Below are 15903 nucleotides of genomic sequence, written 5' to 3'. Positions count from 1 at the left end.
CATGCCCCTACCCTGTGCCAGGCCCCCCAGCTTACACCTGGAGGCATAATGTACTTAGCTCTTGTTGCATGTAGACCTACGAAATAAACTTGCGTGATATTCGATGTTTCACTTAACCACGCTCATCATAACTTAGTTCCATTTGTTTTGGAGGGTCAGGTACAAGAAAGTCTTGACTGTGAGGTACTGATCTCATAGCAGATGATAAATTAGGATATTTTACAATATGCTTGGATGTTGATGTTAGACCTTTTATATTTGTAATGCAGTAGTAATCTGAAGTTGTCGGGAATAAATCCCGACAGAGGCATTTTTTAGAGTAAATAAGCTAGTATTACAAATTAATATAGAGTATTGGTTCTGGTGCATTACCCATCTATAGTTCCCATGTATGGGGATTATATATAATATGTATCGTGCAACATTTTCACTTCAATTAAGGGGAAGTTGTACCTCCCATAGACCCTTGGCAATGAGAGGTCAAAGGTCACTAGGCGTTTGGGGCCAAGAGATGCCCCTGCTGCCTCCTATAATGCAGTAGAGTACAAGTCAAGTCCAAGACAAGAAATGTAACTGACCAGAAGTGTTAGTGATTCGTGACTGGGGAGTGACATGAATTTACCCCAATCACAGACCTCATATATATCATGTGTGAAGTACATATACGACGAAGCATGTCTTAAACCAGTGAGGGGATTCTGTGAGAGAACCATTCCCCTCAACACATACCTTTACCCTTCTCCCCATTCCCATACTCATCCTCCATGCCATGCCCGAAGTCATCGAACACATCACCATCACCAGAAAAAAGATGAAGATCTTCAAGTGGCCCCAAGGCCACGGTAAGTCATAAATTGAGTTACATGAAATATCCAAACCAACCTGAATGATTGAAATTATTACATGTTCACAAAGATACATGATGCTTTGTGATGCCTGAATGATTGAAATTATTACATGTTCACAAAGATACATGATGCTTTGTGATGCCATTGTACTTTTCAGGGTTCGATGAGTCCCTGCTGATCACAGGAACGTAGTTTTGTTGTTGCTGAAAGTTGTATATAAGTTCACACAGAGTACTCCAGTATTAACTTGGTAGGACGGTTACCTAGATTAATTTATACTGTCAACATTTCATATTAAAAGAGATGGGAAATCTGTTGGAAGTCATAATATTCTCCACAGAAGTATGAATTTTTGGTTCTCTCCAAACCACAGGGATGGCAAAAGGCACATAACATGAACCTTTCACCCATGCACAGGTTACACAACACACATGAGGGGCCCAGCTTTAATCCTGGTCCCCCCACTTTACAGCCAAAATAATGTTCTTAACAATTTTTAATTAATGGTGTGAAACACCATTTTTTCGACTTGAATATCAACACATTGTAAATAAAGCAAAAATTGTCTAGGTGGTTTATACAGTTTCTTGGCATTATGAAGGTGAATGGCGGGTACACTACAGTACAATATCACAAACTTATTGCCACACGAAAAAGATTTGGGAGTAATTATCACAAACAACTTGTCCTATGATAAACAGATTAACAAAATTGTCGGTAGAGGTTATGTAGATCAGATTTTTGTGGTAAGACAGATATGTGAGAAAGCTATAGGAAAGGGTAAGGATGTTTTTTGGGCTTTTATGGATCTGGAAAAGGCTTACGACAGGATAGACAGAAAAGCACTGTGGGAGGTTTTGCAGATATATGGGATAGGAGGAAAGCTTCTAGGAGCTGTCAAGAGTTTTTATGAGAGTAGTAGAGCTTGTGTTAGGATTAGAGTGAGTGGTTCAAGGTAAAGGTGGGACTTCATCAGGGATGCGTTATGTTGCCCTGGCTGTTCAACTTGTACATGGAAGGGGTAGTGCGAGAGGTATATGCAAGGGTGGTGGGTCAGGGATTGGAGATGGTTAAAGAAAATGGAGAAAAGTGGGAGGTGAGCCAGCTGTTGTTTGCGGACGACACTGCACTTGTAGCAGGATCGGAGGAGGGACTGAGGAAGTTGGTGACAGAGTTTGGGAGAGTGTGTGATAGAAGAAAGCTGAAGATAAATGTGGGTAAAAGTAAGGTGATGAGATGTTCAAGGGGTGAAAGTGGCAGCAGACTGGAAGTGAGCATTAAGGGAGAGCGACTGGAGGAAGTGGATAGTTTTAGATACTTGGCTGCAAATGTGGCAGGAAAAGGTGGAGTGAAGGTGGAGGTAGAATGTAGATTGAGAGAAGCGAGTAAATGCCTTGGTGGATTAAAAAGTGTAATGAGGAATAGACATTTGGGAATGGATGCTAAGAGGAGACTGTATGAAAGAGTGATTGTGCCAACAGCACTGTATGGGGCAGAAACATGGAACATAAGAGAGGAAGAGAGAAGTTTGAATGTGTTTGAGATGAGGTGTCTGAGAAGTATGATGGGGGTTACTAGGCTAGATAAAGTGAGAAATGAGGAGGTAAGGGGGAGAACAGGGGTGGAAAGGGAGTTGGGAGATAGGGTTGATGAAAGAGTATTAGGATGGTTTGGACACATGGAAAGAAGGAGTGAAGAAAGACTAGTAAAAGAGGTATGGAAGGTAGATGTGGAGGGAGTGAACATGAGGGGACGTCCTAGGATGAGGTGGATGGATGGGGTGAAGGGGGCTTTGGGGAAGAGGAAAATGTCTTTTGAGGAAGGATGGGAGAGGAAAGAAGACAGGGGTGAATGGAGAGTGGTTGTATATGGATGTTGTGATGCATGAGGTGGAATGGGCAGGGGGGATGGGGGGTGAGGTAGTATGTGTGAGCAAAATTTTATGCAGCCCAAAGGGATTTCTCCCCGTCTTCTCCTTTTATGCATGGGGGGATGGAGAGGGGGGGTCGCCGAATATATGAAGCGGCCTTGCTGTGGATGTGCTGTGCCTTGTGACACTGCTTCTGACCCAGGGCAGTGGACAAGGTGCAGGGAGAGTGGAGGGGTGTGGAGTGTATTCAGTGATGGAATGGGTGGAAATGATTTTATGCCTTTTCCTTTTTGGCTACCTCCATTGTAAGGGGGAAAAAGCCTTGGTATGTATGTACATTTCTTGATGTTGAAGTTCATTTCATATTTCTGGCTCCATTCCCATACTTTATCCAGGTCATCTTGTAGCAATCTGCAATCTTCTGGTTTCACTCTCGAGTAATTTGGCATTGTCAGCAAAAAAGTTCATGTAACAATTTACTCCTTCATCCATATCATTTATGTATATGGCAAACATTAAAGGAGCCAAAACAGAGCCTTGTGGGATGCCACTTTTTACATCTTCCCATTTCGAATTTTTGTCTCTAAGTACCACTCATTTTTCTCCCAGTTAAGAAATCCTTCACCCAATCCAACAGTTTACCTTGAATTCCTATTTTTCAATTTTACTTATTAATTTTTTGTGTGGTACCTTATCAAATGCTTTCTGCAAATCCAAGAAGGTGCAGTCCACCCATCCATCTCTTTCTTGTATTATCTCAATTAGTCTCGAGTAAAAACAGATTAGATTTGTGGTGCACGATCTTCCACTTCTAAAACCAAATTGTTTGGGATTTATTATTTTGTTTTCTTCCAAGTGTTTGGTCCATCTGCTCCTGATAATCTTTTTGCATATTTTTGGTACTGTACTTGTGAGGGACACCGGTTTAAAATTTGTAGGATCCTCTCTATTTCCTCCTTATGTATTTATACTATGTTTGCATCTTTCCAATCTTGCAGCATCTTTCCCTCTTTTAGTGAGAAGCTTATTATCTTGTGTAGTTTATCTGACAGTTCATCTATACACTCTTTCAGTATCTAATTTGCAATTCCATCTGGTCCAAGCGACTTTCTGACATCTAGGCTTTTTATTTGGTCTCTTATTTCCCTTTGTGTTATTTCTATTTCCTTCATCACGGGTGAATTTTCTAGTTGTCCATCCTCCCAGGGTTGTGAGCTCTCATTTGTAAAATCAGACCTGAAATGTCTGATCATAACATCTGCCATCTCTGTGTCATCTATGTACTGTATTCTTTGTCTCCTTCACACAATTTAACTATAACATGTTTATCCTTTAGTTTGTCATTTATATATATCTGTAAAATGATTCAGTTGATCCTTACAATTGTCTATGAAATCGCTTTCGTACTCTTTTTTCTTTCCTGCATATGTTTACATATTCATTTCTAAGTTTTTTATATGTTTGCCATTTAGATGTTTTCCTGTCTTATATCCATTTTTTCCAGGCTTTAGCCTCACTACATCTTTTGTTGAACCAACATTTTATATAAATCTCTTTTAGTTTCTTTCTTGGTGCATATTTGTTAATTCCTTCTTTGTACTTTTCTTTAAATATGTTCCATTTGTCTTCCATATCTATTTCCTCTTTAGAGAACCTATCCCAATTTGCATTTTGGAAAAATTTCCTTAGTTTTATAAAGTCCGTTTTGTTGTACATAAATATTTCTTCTCTATGCTTATCATTTCTATGTTGTTTTGTTCTTTTAATTCAAACTCTATTAGTATATTTTCATTTTTCCAATTGGTGTTTTATACTCCATTCTGTTTACAATATCTGGTTCAGAAGTTAATATTAGGTCTAGTTTCGATGGTTCCTCATTGTTTCTATATCTAGTATTTTCCTTAACCCATTGTGTTAGGGTGTATTCAATGGTCATATCTAATAGAATGTTGATCCAAAGTTGTGTGCCCGTTAATGTTCCAAGCGTACTCCAAATGCTCTCCGATTTTTTGGTCCAACGAAAAACAAAGAAAAACAAAATTTCACCAGCATATCACTTTGTGTGCAACCCAAAATAGAAACCTTTACTGTATAAGGGAATAATGACTGATGTGTATCTATTCACTTATCTATTTTCCTGTCACATATTAATAAATTCTATGAAGGAACAATCCCTATGGTTTACAGACTGCAATCAGCATTATGATGTTATATATTGCATGTCACATGATGTATTTTTAACACAAAAATATTTTCCCAGGTTGATCTACACTTGACACAGCTCCAATCTCCACATCTGTCCACTACCCCACACCACCTGGTTCAAGGGCAATATGGTGAGATACATAAACAAAGTAACAGAAATATATATTTTTATTTCTAAAAAAGTTGTCTTTTCTGTAATTATAAATGTTTTTATTAATTTAACCTTCTGATTAACATTAGCACAATTTTCTTATCAGGTCCATATTAACATAATATATTTTTAGCATTCATTCAAACATCCATACTAAAGGCCCTTTCCTCTTACTTGTAGGAGATGATGGAGTCAAAGCAACCACTCACCCATTCCATTAGATTTTTTGGTCCAATGAAGAAAAAAAGACACTGAATTTCAACATGCAAGGTACTCACATCAAAGTCCTCGTGCACACGCACTTTGCATGAAACCCTAAGAACCCAATCAGAAACACTTCACTGCATTCAGCACTTTCAACTATATATTGTGGCAGAATCGGAGGAAGGATTGAGGAAGTTGGTGACAGAGTTTGGGAGAGTGTGTGATAGAAGAAATCTGAAGAGCAATGTGGGTAAAAGTAAGGTGATAAGATGTTCAAGGGGTGAGAGTGGCAGCAGACTGGAAGTTAGCATTAAATGAGAGCGACTGGAGGAAGTGGATAGTTTTAGATACTTGGCTGCAAATGTGGCAGGAAAAAGTGGAGTGGAGGTGGAGGTAGAATGTAGATTGAGAGAAGCGAGTAAATGCCTTGGTGGATTAAAAAGTGTAATGAGGAATAGACATATGGGAATGGAGGCTAAGAGGAGACTGTATGAAGGAGTGATTGTGCCAACAGCACTGTATGGGGCAGAAACATGGAACATAAGAGATGAAAAGAGGAGTTTGAATGTGTTTGAGATGAGGTGTCTGAGAAGTATGATGGGGTTACTAGGCTAGAGTGAGAAATGAGGAGGTGAGGAGGAGAACAGGGGTGGAAAGGGAGTTGGAAGGGGTTGATGAAAGAGTATTAGGATGGTTTGGACACATGGAAAGAAGGAGTGAAGAAAGACTAGTAAAAGAGGTATGGAAGGCAGATGTGGAGGGAGTGAACATGAGGGGACGTCCTAGGATGAGGTGGATGGATGGGGTGAAGGGGGCTTTGGGGAAGAGGGGAATGTCTGTTGAGGAAGGATGGGGGAGGAGAGAAGACAGGGGTGAATGGAGAATGGTTGTATATGGACGATGTTGTGATGCATGAGGTGGAATGGGTGGGGGGATGGGGGGTGAGGTAGTATGTGTGAGCAAAATTTGACACAGCCCGAAGGGATTTCTCCCCGTCTTCTCCTTTTATGCATGGGGGGACAGAGAGGGGGGGGTCGCCGAATATATGAAGCGGCCTTGATGTGGATGTGCTGTGTCTTGCGACACTGCTTCTGACCCAGGGCAGTGGACAAGGTGCAGGGATGACCCGTCATCCAGGAGGTGCTAAGATAAGAGGGAAGGTGGGGGTGTGTGGAATGTATTCAGGGATGGAATGGGTGAGAATGATTTTATGCCTTTTCCTTTTTGGCTACCTCCCTTGTAAGGGGGGAAAAAGCTTTGGTATATGTATGTATATATGTATATTTATTTATATATATATAAAGTAAAGTAAAGAGAAGGGAAGTTAAGCATAAGATAAAGGAAGCAAAGAGGAGAGCAGATGTGAAATGGGGTAAGAGTATGATCAGAAAATTTTAAGTAATAAATAGATGTTTTGGAAAGAAATTAAAAGATGAAGAGGAGGCAAATCAAGTAGAGAAGAAAAGGTAAAAGGTGCAGATGGAGAGATGATAATGGATGAGAAGGCAGTGAGAGGAAGGTGGGCAGAGTATTTTAGGGAGTTGCTAAATATGAAGGAGGATAGGGAGGGGTAGTTGCAGTGGGAAGCGCAAAGAAAATGCGAGTGATGAGAGAGGAAAATGGAGGAGAAATAGGGAAATATGAAGTGAAAGCAGCTGTTAAGATGATGAGAGCAGGTAAGGCACCTGGGTTGGATGGATGCCATGCAGAATGTCTGAAGAAAGGAGGTATAGTTATGGTGGACTTGCTGGTGAGGTTATTTAATGTTTAAGAGAGGGTAGAGTGCCAGAGGACTGGAGGAGTGCCTGTATAGTTCCACTTTACAAGGGAAAGGAGGACAAGTGTGAGTGTAGCAGTTTCAGAGGGATCAGCTTGTTGAGAGTAGTTGGGAAGGCTTATGGGAGGGTCTTGATTGAGAGGATTAGGAGAGGAACAGAGGGAGTAATTGGTGAGGAACAGTGTGGTTTTAGGACAGGTAGGGGTTATGTAGATCAGATTTTTGTGGTAAGACAGATATGTGAGAAAGCTATAGGAAAAGGTAAGGATGTTTTTGGGGCTTTTATGGATTTGAAAAAGGCTTACGACAGGGTAGACAGGAAGGCACTGTGGGAGAAAGCTGTTAAGAGTAGTCAAGAGTTCTAACGAGAGTAGTAGAGCTTGTGTTAAGATTAGAAATCGAGAGAGGGAATGGTTTGAGGTACAGGTGGGACTTCGTCAGGGATGTATTATGTCACCCTGGCTGTTCAATCTACACATGGATGGGGTGGTGCGAGAGGTGAATGCAAGGGTAGTGGGTCAGGGGTTGGAGATGGTTAAATAAAATGGAGAAAAGTGGGAAATAAGCCAATTGTTGTTTGCTGACGACACTGCGCTTGTAGCAGGATCAGAGGAGGGATTGAGGAAGTTGGTGACAGAGTTTGAGAAGGTATGTGAAAGAAAGAAGCTGAAGATATATGTGGGCAAAAGTAAGGTGATGAGAAGTACAAGGGGAGAGAGTGGCAGCAGACTGGAAGAGAGCATTAACCTCTTCAGTACGGGCCAAAATCTCGCGGGCAGCATTAGCTGCCAGACGTACGATGTGTCGTAATAATACTCGCATCATAAAATATAGTCACCGCTTATATCGATCGTTCTCTCTTTCACCCGTGAATTTTGATAACCATAGAAAATGTGATGAAGACAGTTTAGAGAGTATGTCATTACACAGGGGCAACTACAATAAATATAATCAAGATGCCGATATGGCAGCCTCGCGTATCCACTTGCTCCTCATGCCGCCTATATATGCGGCACCGTATGGAAGGGGTTAAGGGAGAGAGACTGGAGGAAGTAGATAGTTTTAGATACTTGGGTGCAAATGTGGCAGGAAAGGGAGGAATGGGGGTGGAGGTAGAATGTAGATTGAGAGAAGCAAGTACATGTCTTGGTGGATTAAAAAGTGTAATGAGAAATAGACATTTGGGAATGGATGCAAAGAGGAGGTTATATGAAGGAGTGATTGCGCCGACAGCACTGTATGGGGCAGAAACATGGAACATAAGAGAGAAAGAGAGAAGGAGTTTGAATTTGTTTGAGATGAAATGTCTGAGAAGTATGATATAACCACCACACAGAAGACAGAGAACATCTCATACATCAGTGCCCCACACTAACAATCCCAAGACAACAACTATCTTCTCAAAGTGACTTATGGTCTTGCCTAGGGGCTGTGCCCATTTCCTGGAGGCCACAGGTCTCCTGTAAGTACAAAGAGGGAGAACAGATTAATTGATTCTAGCTGGGAATGAAGGAGTTGAGGTGAAGGTAAACTACAGAGTAAGCGAATGAAAAGTATCATGAGAAATAAGTATCTAGGACCATACACAAAAAGAGGACAATATTTACCTAGTTGTATCTTACGGGAAAGGGAGCTATGCTCGTGGTGTCCCACCTTTGTATCTCGTAGTGTCTAGTTTGCTCTTAAATTTGTGTATGGTTTTGCATACATTATATGAAGGGGTGATTGTGCCTATGACATTGTATGGGTCAGAGACTTGGGATCTAAGGGAGGCAGAAAGGAGGAGCCTAAATGTGTTTGAGATAAATTGTTTAAAAAGTATGGTGGGTGTTGAAAAGATAGACTGACCAAGAAATATGAAGGTGAGACAGAGAGCTGGCAGATTGAATTGCCCAAAGAATTCTGGGATGGTTTGGGTATGTGAAAAGAATGAGTGAGGAGGGACTAGTAAAAAGTGTGTGGAAGGCTGAGGTGGATGGATTGAACTTGAGAAGATCAAGATTGTAATGGATGGATGGTGTGAAGGGAGCCTTCAGTACATGGTGAATGTGTGTCAAGCAAGAAAGGGAGAGGGCAATAGATAAGTGTACAGGGAGAAATTCATGCATCCAAAAGGAATTCCTTCTTGTCTGCTTTGTAAATTCTCAAGTGGATGAGGGTGGAGGGTCACCATGTAATGAGGTATTGGGGGTAATCCTGCTTCAGTTGTCAGGCCCTGTTGTGGAGGTGCTGTGTCTTGCTGTAGTTCTTCTTATCCAAGTAATGGGTGGACAGAGGTGACCCTTCATCCACAAGATGCTAAGATAGAAGGAACAACAAATGGGTGTTGGATGGATGAGATGGCTGAAGGGTGGGTGTTTGCCTTGACTAGGTCACCCACTTACATGAGGTAAAGGGCATTTCGGTGTATGTATGTCATTAAACCCTACTTCTAAATTTAAAAGATTCTTGGTGTCCTTCCACATGCCATTGGTGTTCTTCAGGGCTTCCTTGGTAACCAAGCTTGTAGGAACTTGAATGGCTACAAACCTCTTGGATTATTCTTTGGTTCCCTGCAATATAAAGGCAATTTATCTTTCTCATATTTTGGTCAAAAGTTACAAAATCTGTCATCCTCTTCAATATGACATTTTATTTTCATTGGTGCACTATAAATTCATTTAGTTCAATAAGTACTCTATGTGTCCGACAGATGAGTACTTACTGAACTAAAGGAGCTATGATAAAAAGAGAATTGGGTGATAGGGGGGAGTGGGATGGGTGGGGTTGGGTGCAGCATGACTTGGCATGTTTCCTCAACTTGTAATGGCAAAGAAGCCTATTGGTATATGGATAAGTTGATAGAATAAGTATCCTCTTACATCCCAATGTAAATCAACAGTTTAAAACTCTATTATCTTCTTTCACACATATGATCCATATGTACACTGTGCAAAAGGCACTGAAAGAAAAGGAAGATAGATTCCCAAAACTCGAATACAGTGGAGTATAAATGAATTTACAAGCCTGTCTTCAAGTACTTTTAATATCCTCCGTATACCAACTATCAACTGTGGAATGCAGCTAGGGCAGGACACTTCTAGCAACACAGACAACAACAGAAACATAACAGAACAGACCAAATACAAGCAATAAACACTGAGATCAACAACAAAATACATGAACAAAAAACACAAAATTGACAACATTTGTCAACACAATCATGAAACAAACATCAGAAAACTGTACAATACCCTCAACAGCATAACACTATCCAACATGTTCACACAGCAATAATCACAACAGTCAACTTACCCTTAAACAGACAACAAACATACTAATAAATCATTTTGCACAGCAAACCATCTTACCCCTCACCATGATGAATGATGCATCATTCAACTTAAAGACTTCACCACAGACCCAGACTACACACCCTTCATAGACAGCCAGATGAAGCATATAATCCATAACCTCAAGCACTCATCCTTCTGTGGCCCTGACAACATAAGTAACATCCACGTAAAACACCTTGGACCATATGGCATACACTCACCAAAATTGCAAACTACATCTATTCACACAACACTGCCCAACATCCGGAAGCATTAGAAAATTATCACCATCCCCAAACCCAAAAAAGACCAAACAATTTCACTTCTCTGTACCCCCTCGATTCAAAAATTGCCTCATATTATAACTCATGACAACAAATAACCCCCTTGTTGAATGACAACACAGTTTTAGAGCAATACATTTTACAAACACCCTTTTGGTAAACCTGACACAAATAGTTCTTGATGGCATCAATTCAGATAGGCCCCCAAATGGAACACTTCTCATAACAATAACATAGGTCGGCAACCTTCAGCTTTTTCAGGCCACTTGTGTGGCTCCAGAAGCTTCTTACAAAATAATTATTCCATCAAAACAAATACATCATACACTAAATTTGTAAAGCATTCCAGGTAAAATTATATATATATATATATATATATATATATATATATATTTATATATATATATATATATATATATAATATATATATATATATATATATATGCAAAGTAGACCACCTGGAAAAAGAAACTAATAAAGCAGAGTGCTTTCGTATATTACATCTTCAGTGCAAAAAGTACATAGTTAATAGAAATACATAGATTATATATACATGAAAAAGGAACAAGTACAGTTTACAAATGGGTAGAGGACTATTTACCCCCTGGGAGGCAGGATGTCAGGTCGCAAGCGTCAATGCGTCCACTAATGAGGGTAGGGCGACATTAGGTCACAGTCGCAGGGTTACATTTTACCTGTTATTATTTTGCTTATTTCTTGACAGATAAAATTGTTGAGTTTATATAAGCAAATGATAACAGGTAAAATGTAACCCTGTGACTGTGACCTAATGTCGCCCTACCCTCATTAGTGGACACTATCTGCTTCCTCCAGCCTTTCTCCCTAAATACTTATTTCTAATTTGCTGCCACCCTCTACCATCCTCTCACATTTGCATTACATTATGTAAAATTTTAGAAGGGTATATCAGGGCAATTTAAGAGAGGCAGAGGAAAATTCTAAATGTGTTTGAGTTTAAATGTCTGAGAAGTATGGTAGGGATTACAAGGTTGGGTAGAACAAGGAACGAGGTGGTGAGGAGGAGGGCAGGAGTGGAAAAGAAGACGGCAGATAGGGCTGATGGCAGATAGGGCTGATGAGAGATCATTGGGATGGTTTAGACACATGGAAAGAATGAGTGATGAAAGATTAGTAAAAGAGATATGGAAAGCAGAGGTGGAGGGAGTGAACTTAGGGGGATGACCAGGGATGAGATGGATGGATGGGGTGAAGGGAGCATTGAGAAAGAGGGGAATGTCTGTTGGGGAAGGGAGCAGGATGGAGATAGGGATGATTGGAGAATGACTGTGTATGGATGATACTGTTATGCAAGGGAGGGATGGGGGTTATGGAGTGTTTATGTGTGAATTATATTTTGATGTAGCCAGAAGGGATTTCTCCCCATCTTCTCTTTTACTGCATGAGGGAAAAGTGAGTGTGTGTGTGTGGGGTGATTAACCACTTCAGTACGAGTCAAATTCTCACATGCAGTATCTGCTGCCATATGTACAATGCATCACACTACACACATTATAAAATGTAAATTCATGTGATCAAACCGAGGGGTAATTCACATACAACTACAAAAAATATATACAGGTATTTCTCATTTTGTGCATGTTCTTTATGTGTGAATTGGCTAAGATGCAACATTAAAAATATTATAATTAATTAAAATCATGCGAGCTGTTCACTAAGATACAATTTGCCCCAACCACATTTCAAACAGTGCGCCAGATGCGTAGTTCCACTGTCTGCCGCCAGGCGGCCGCTCCCACTCCCAGCTCAATGTTTACAGCCGTCTTGTGTGTTTACACTCACAGCCAGTCCAGCAAGTGACCGTGAAGGACTATGAGAAGTGAGGGAGCATTGTGTTAAGTGTTAATGAGTACTTTATACTTTACACCTTAGTGTTACATATACGTTTAGAATTATGCATTTTTAGAACATGTTCACTTTATTTGTCAATTGTGCTTTTTTTTTCATTTTATTTATTTATTTATTATAATTATTTTTTTTTTTTATGGAATTTTTTGGGGACAAAACACAACCCCCTTATTATCCATTGTTTCTTATGGGGAAAATATTTTTTTTTTTATGCAATTTCAGGTTGTGCGGCACCTGTAGGAACCCATATCTCACACAAAATGAGAAATACCTGTATAATCAAGATGCTGACACCGGCATCCTCATGTACCCACTCGTGCCTCATGACACCTACACAGCTGTCATGGTACTGATGTGGTTAAGTGAAGTGGGCTTGCTGAGGGTGTACTGTGTCTTGGTGCATTGAGTTTGAGCCATGGCAGTTGGTGCATGCAGAGGAGTGAAATGGGTAGGAATAGGTTTAAAGAATGTTAATATGAAAAATATCACTTATAAAAATATAATTTATCAGTATCTATGCATTTTACATCCATATTACTAATAGGTTTTTTTTTTCATAATGATAGTGAAAATTTTGTCTTTGTAGCTCAATATCTCAGTAACAGTTTTTTTTACAAAGGATCATAAAGGAAGAGCATGCTGAATAATAATAAACAGATAAATGATAATGATATATAAGAAATAAGAAATAGACAATAAAAAATAAACAGATGAATAATACATACATAGACCAAGGGCTTTTTTCCCCTTACAAGGGAGGCAGCCAAAGTCAAAGGCATAAATTCACTCCCACCCATTTCATCCCCACATATTCCACTCCCATTCACCATCCTTCCTTCGCTCTATTCTTGGCTCCTGGATGACGGGTCATCCCTGCATCTCACCCACTGCCCTGGGTCATAAGTAATGCAGCAAGACACAGCACATCTACAGCAAGGCCACTTCATTTAATTGGCAACCCTCTTTATCCCCTCATGCAGAAAAAGAGATGGGGAGAAATCCCTTTAGGTTGCATCAAAATATCATTCACACATACTCCCCCCATTCCCCACCCACTCCCTTCCATGCATCATAATATGATCCATACACAACCATTCTCCACCCCCAACCCTCATAACCCCCCCCCCCAATAGACACTCCCATCCCTCACAATGCTTCCCACCACATCCATCCATCTCAACCTCGGTCGGTCCCTCATGCTCACTCCCCAGCCTCCCACCTCCTCACCTCTTCTACCAATCGTCTCTTACTGACTCCACGTGTCTAAACCATCCCAACACTCTCCCACTAACCCCATTTCCCAACTCCCCCTCCACCCCCACTCTCCTTTTCACCTCCTCATTTCTCACTTTATCCAGCCTAGTAACCCCTATCATACTTCTCGTGCATTTCATCCGCCAAAACTATTCTATAGATATGTAAATGGTAAACTAAAAATTAAACAGGAAATAGTGAAACTATGCCAAGGGAATATGGAATACACAGAAGATACTGAAATGGCTGAAGTCATGAGCAAATACTTCAAGTTGGTTTTCACTAGAGGAAATATACAATATTGGGATGAAAGGAGAGAAGTGAAATCCCCTCCAAGAAGGAAATAATTGTAACACAGAAATAATGGACCAAATAATAAACATTGATGTCAGGAAATTGTATGGCATGGATGGAATAGCAAAATGGATATTAGATGAATGTAAAGAAAACTTAATAGATGAATTATATAACATAAGTTGCTAACTCGAAGGAAAAATACTGATATCGTACCAATTTATAAAGGAGGAAATAAGGAGGACCCAACAAATTACAGACCAGTTTCCCTTACAAGCAAAGTAGCCAAAATTTGTGAAAAAGTTATAAAAAGTAGATGGATGATTCAAGGTCATTACTGGTAATTATGCCAAGACCCTTTTCACTATCCACTTTTGTTAACATATTTCTAAATAACTTGTGATTGTACTTATTGCTATTTTTACCTATGTACAAAAACTTAAATTTATTTGTGCTAAATTTAATTAGCTACTTTTCAGACCACTGCTGTAGTTTATCTAAATCTTCTTGAATATCTAACTGGTTAAGTGATCATTTGCCATTCTCCAGTTTTGTTTTATCAGCAAATTTGGAGACAATAGATTTCAGTCCATGGTCTACATCATTCATATAAATACTATGAATAGAAATAGCCCAAGAACAGAAACATGAGGAATTCCACTCATAACATTTTTCCATCTAGAAATTTTGCCATTAGATCAACTCTCTGCTTACGATCATTTAACCAATTACTATTCCAGCTTAATATGCTACAACTTATTCTCTGTGAAGCTAATTTAGCTAGTAATCTTTTATGTTGAATATCAAAAGCATTCTTGCCTTCTTAAAGTCCAGATATAATCTATATTGTTTCATTTGTCATAATTTGAGATGACTGTGTTGTAGAATTCAAGTAAGTTAGTCATGCAAAAATGTTTTCCTCTAAATCCATACTGGCTATCATTTATCAAACAGTTACTTTCTAAATGATGTTCAACAAGATCTCTGATGATAGTTTCCATCATTTTTCCTACAACTGAGGTTAGGCTTGGCCTGTAGTTCATTGGCTTCTATCACCCTTTTTGAATAGGATAGTAACATTAGCTAACTTCCACTCTCTTGGGACATCTCTAGATATGATTGATTTTTTTTTTAATAATTTCCAATGAAACAACAATCTCGTTTTTCATTCCCTTCACAATTCTTAGATGCCAACCATCAGGCCCTAGTGTTTTATTAAATCTGAGTTTTTCTACAGATATTCTTTATTTTTTATTTTGTTATACTTACAGGTTTCAGTTAGGACTTCACTTTGAGGTGTTTTGTTTAAGAAAACTGAGCTAATAGTTGTTTGAAATATCATACATACCTTCATTTGAATACTCAAGATGACTGTCAGCAGATAATTGTGGGCCAATGTGATTCCTAATAACCTTTCTATTCCTAATGTAACTATAAAAAAAATTGGGATTCTCTTTGGATTTCTCAGCAATATTCATTTTGTATTGTCACTTTTTTTTTCATTGTCTATTTTATATTCCTCTGTATTATCACATAACTTTAATAGTTGTTTGGTGCACCATAACACTTGTATTTCTTACAAGTCTGTCTCCTTTTAGCAATACTTTTTTCAAACAACACATCACAAGCATAAGGACTAAAGGCACACCTAAACTTAATGTGCTTAAATCAATTGCAGGAACAACATCTGGATTAAACAAAGAAACTATCACTACAGTATACAAAGTATTTGCTCAATGATGAATTATGTGAGCCCTACATGGGCTCCTAATCACACAAGACACACCACAACACCTCACAGACCATACAAAACAA

At 39.3% G+C, this 15903-nt stretch overlaps 1 protein-coding gene across 4 annotated transcripts in view; it reads right to left on the bottom strand.

Moving 5' to 3' along the window:
• Positions 1-4053: 4053 nt before the first annotated feature.
• LOC143029709 (uncharacterized) overlaps positions 4054-15903 on the bottom strand; it is a 113591-nt gene continuing 101741 nt past the window's right edge. For all 4 annotated transcript variants that reach the window (XM_076192562.1, XM_076192559.1, XM_076192560.1 and 1 more), the window contains one exon: positions 4054-9607. In XM_076192562.1, coding sequence (XP_076048677.1) covers positions 9593-9607 — 15 coding nt within the window. In that variant the 3' untranslated portion in view covers positions 4054-9592. The remainder of the gene's footprint in view (positions 9608-15903) is intronic.

The sequence above is a fragment of the Oratosquilla oratoria genome, chromosome 11 (assembly GCF_046742065.1).
Source record: "Oratosquilla oratoria isolate Oo_2021 chromosome 11, ASM4674206v1, whole genome shotgun sequence".
Lineage (NCBI taxonomy): Eukaryota > Metazoa > Arthropoda > Malacostraca > Stomatopoda > Squillidae > Oratosquilla > Oratosquilla oratoria.
The sequence above is the reverse complement of the archived record's forward strand: the minus strand, read 5'-3'. Positions and strand labels throughout refer to the sequence as shown.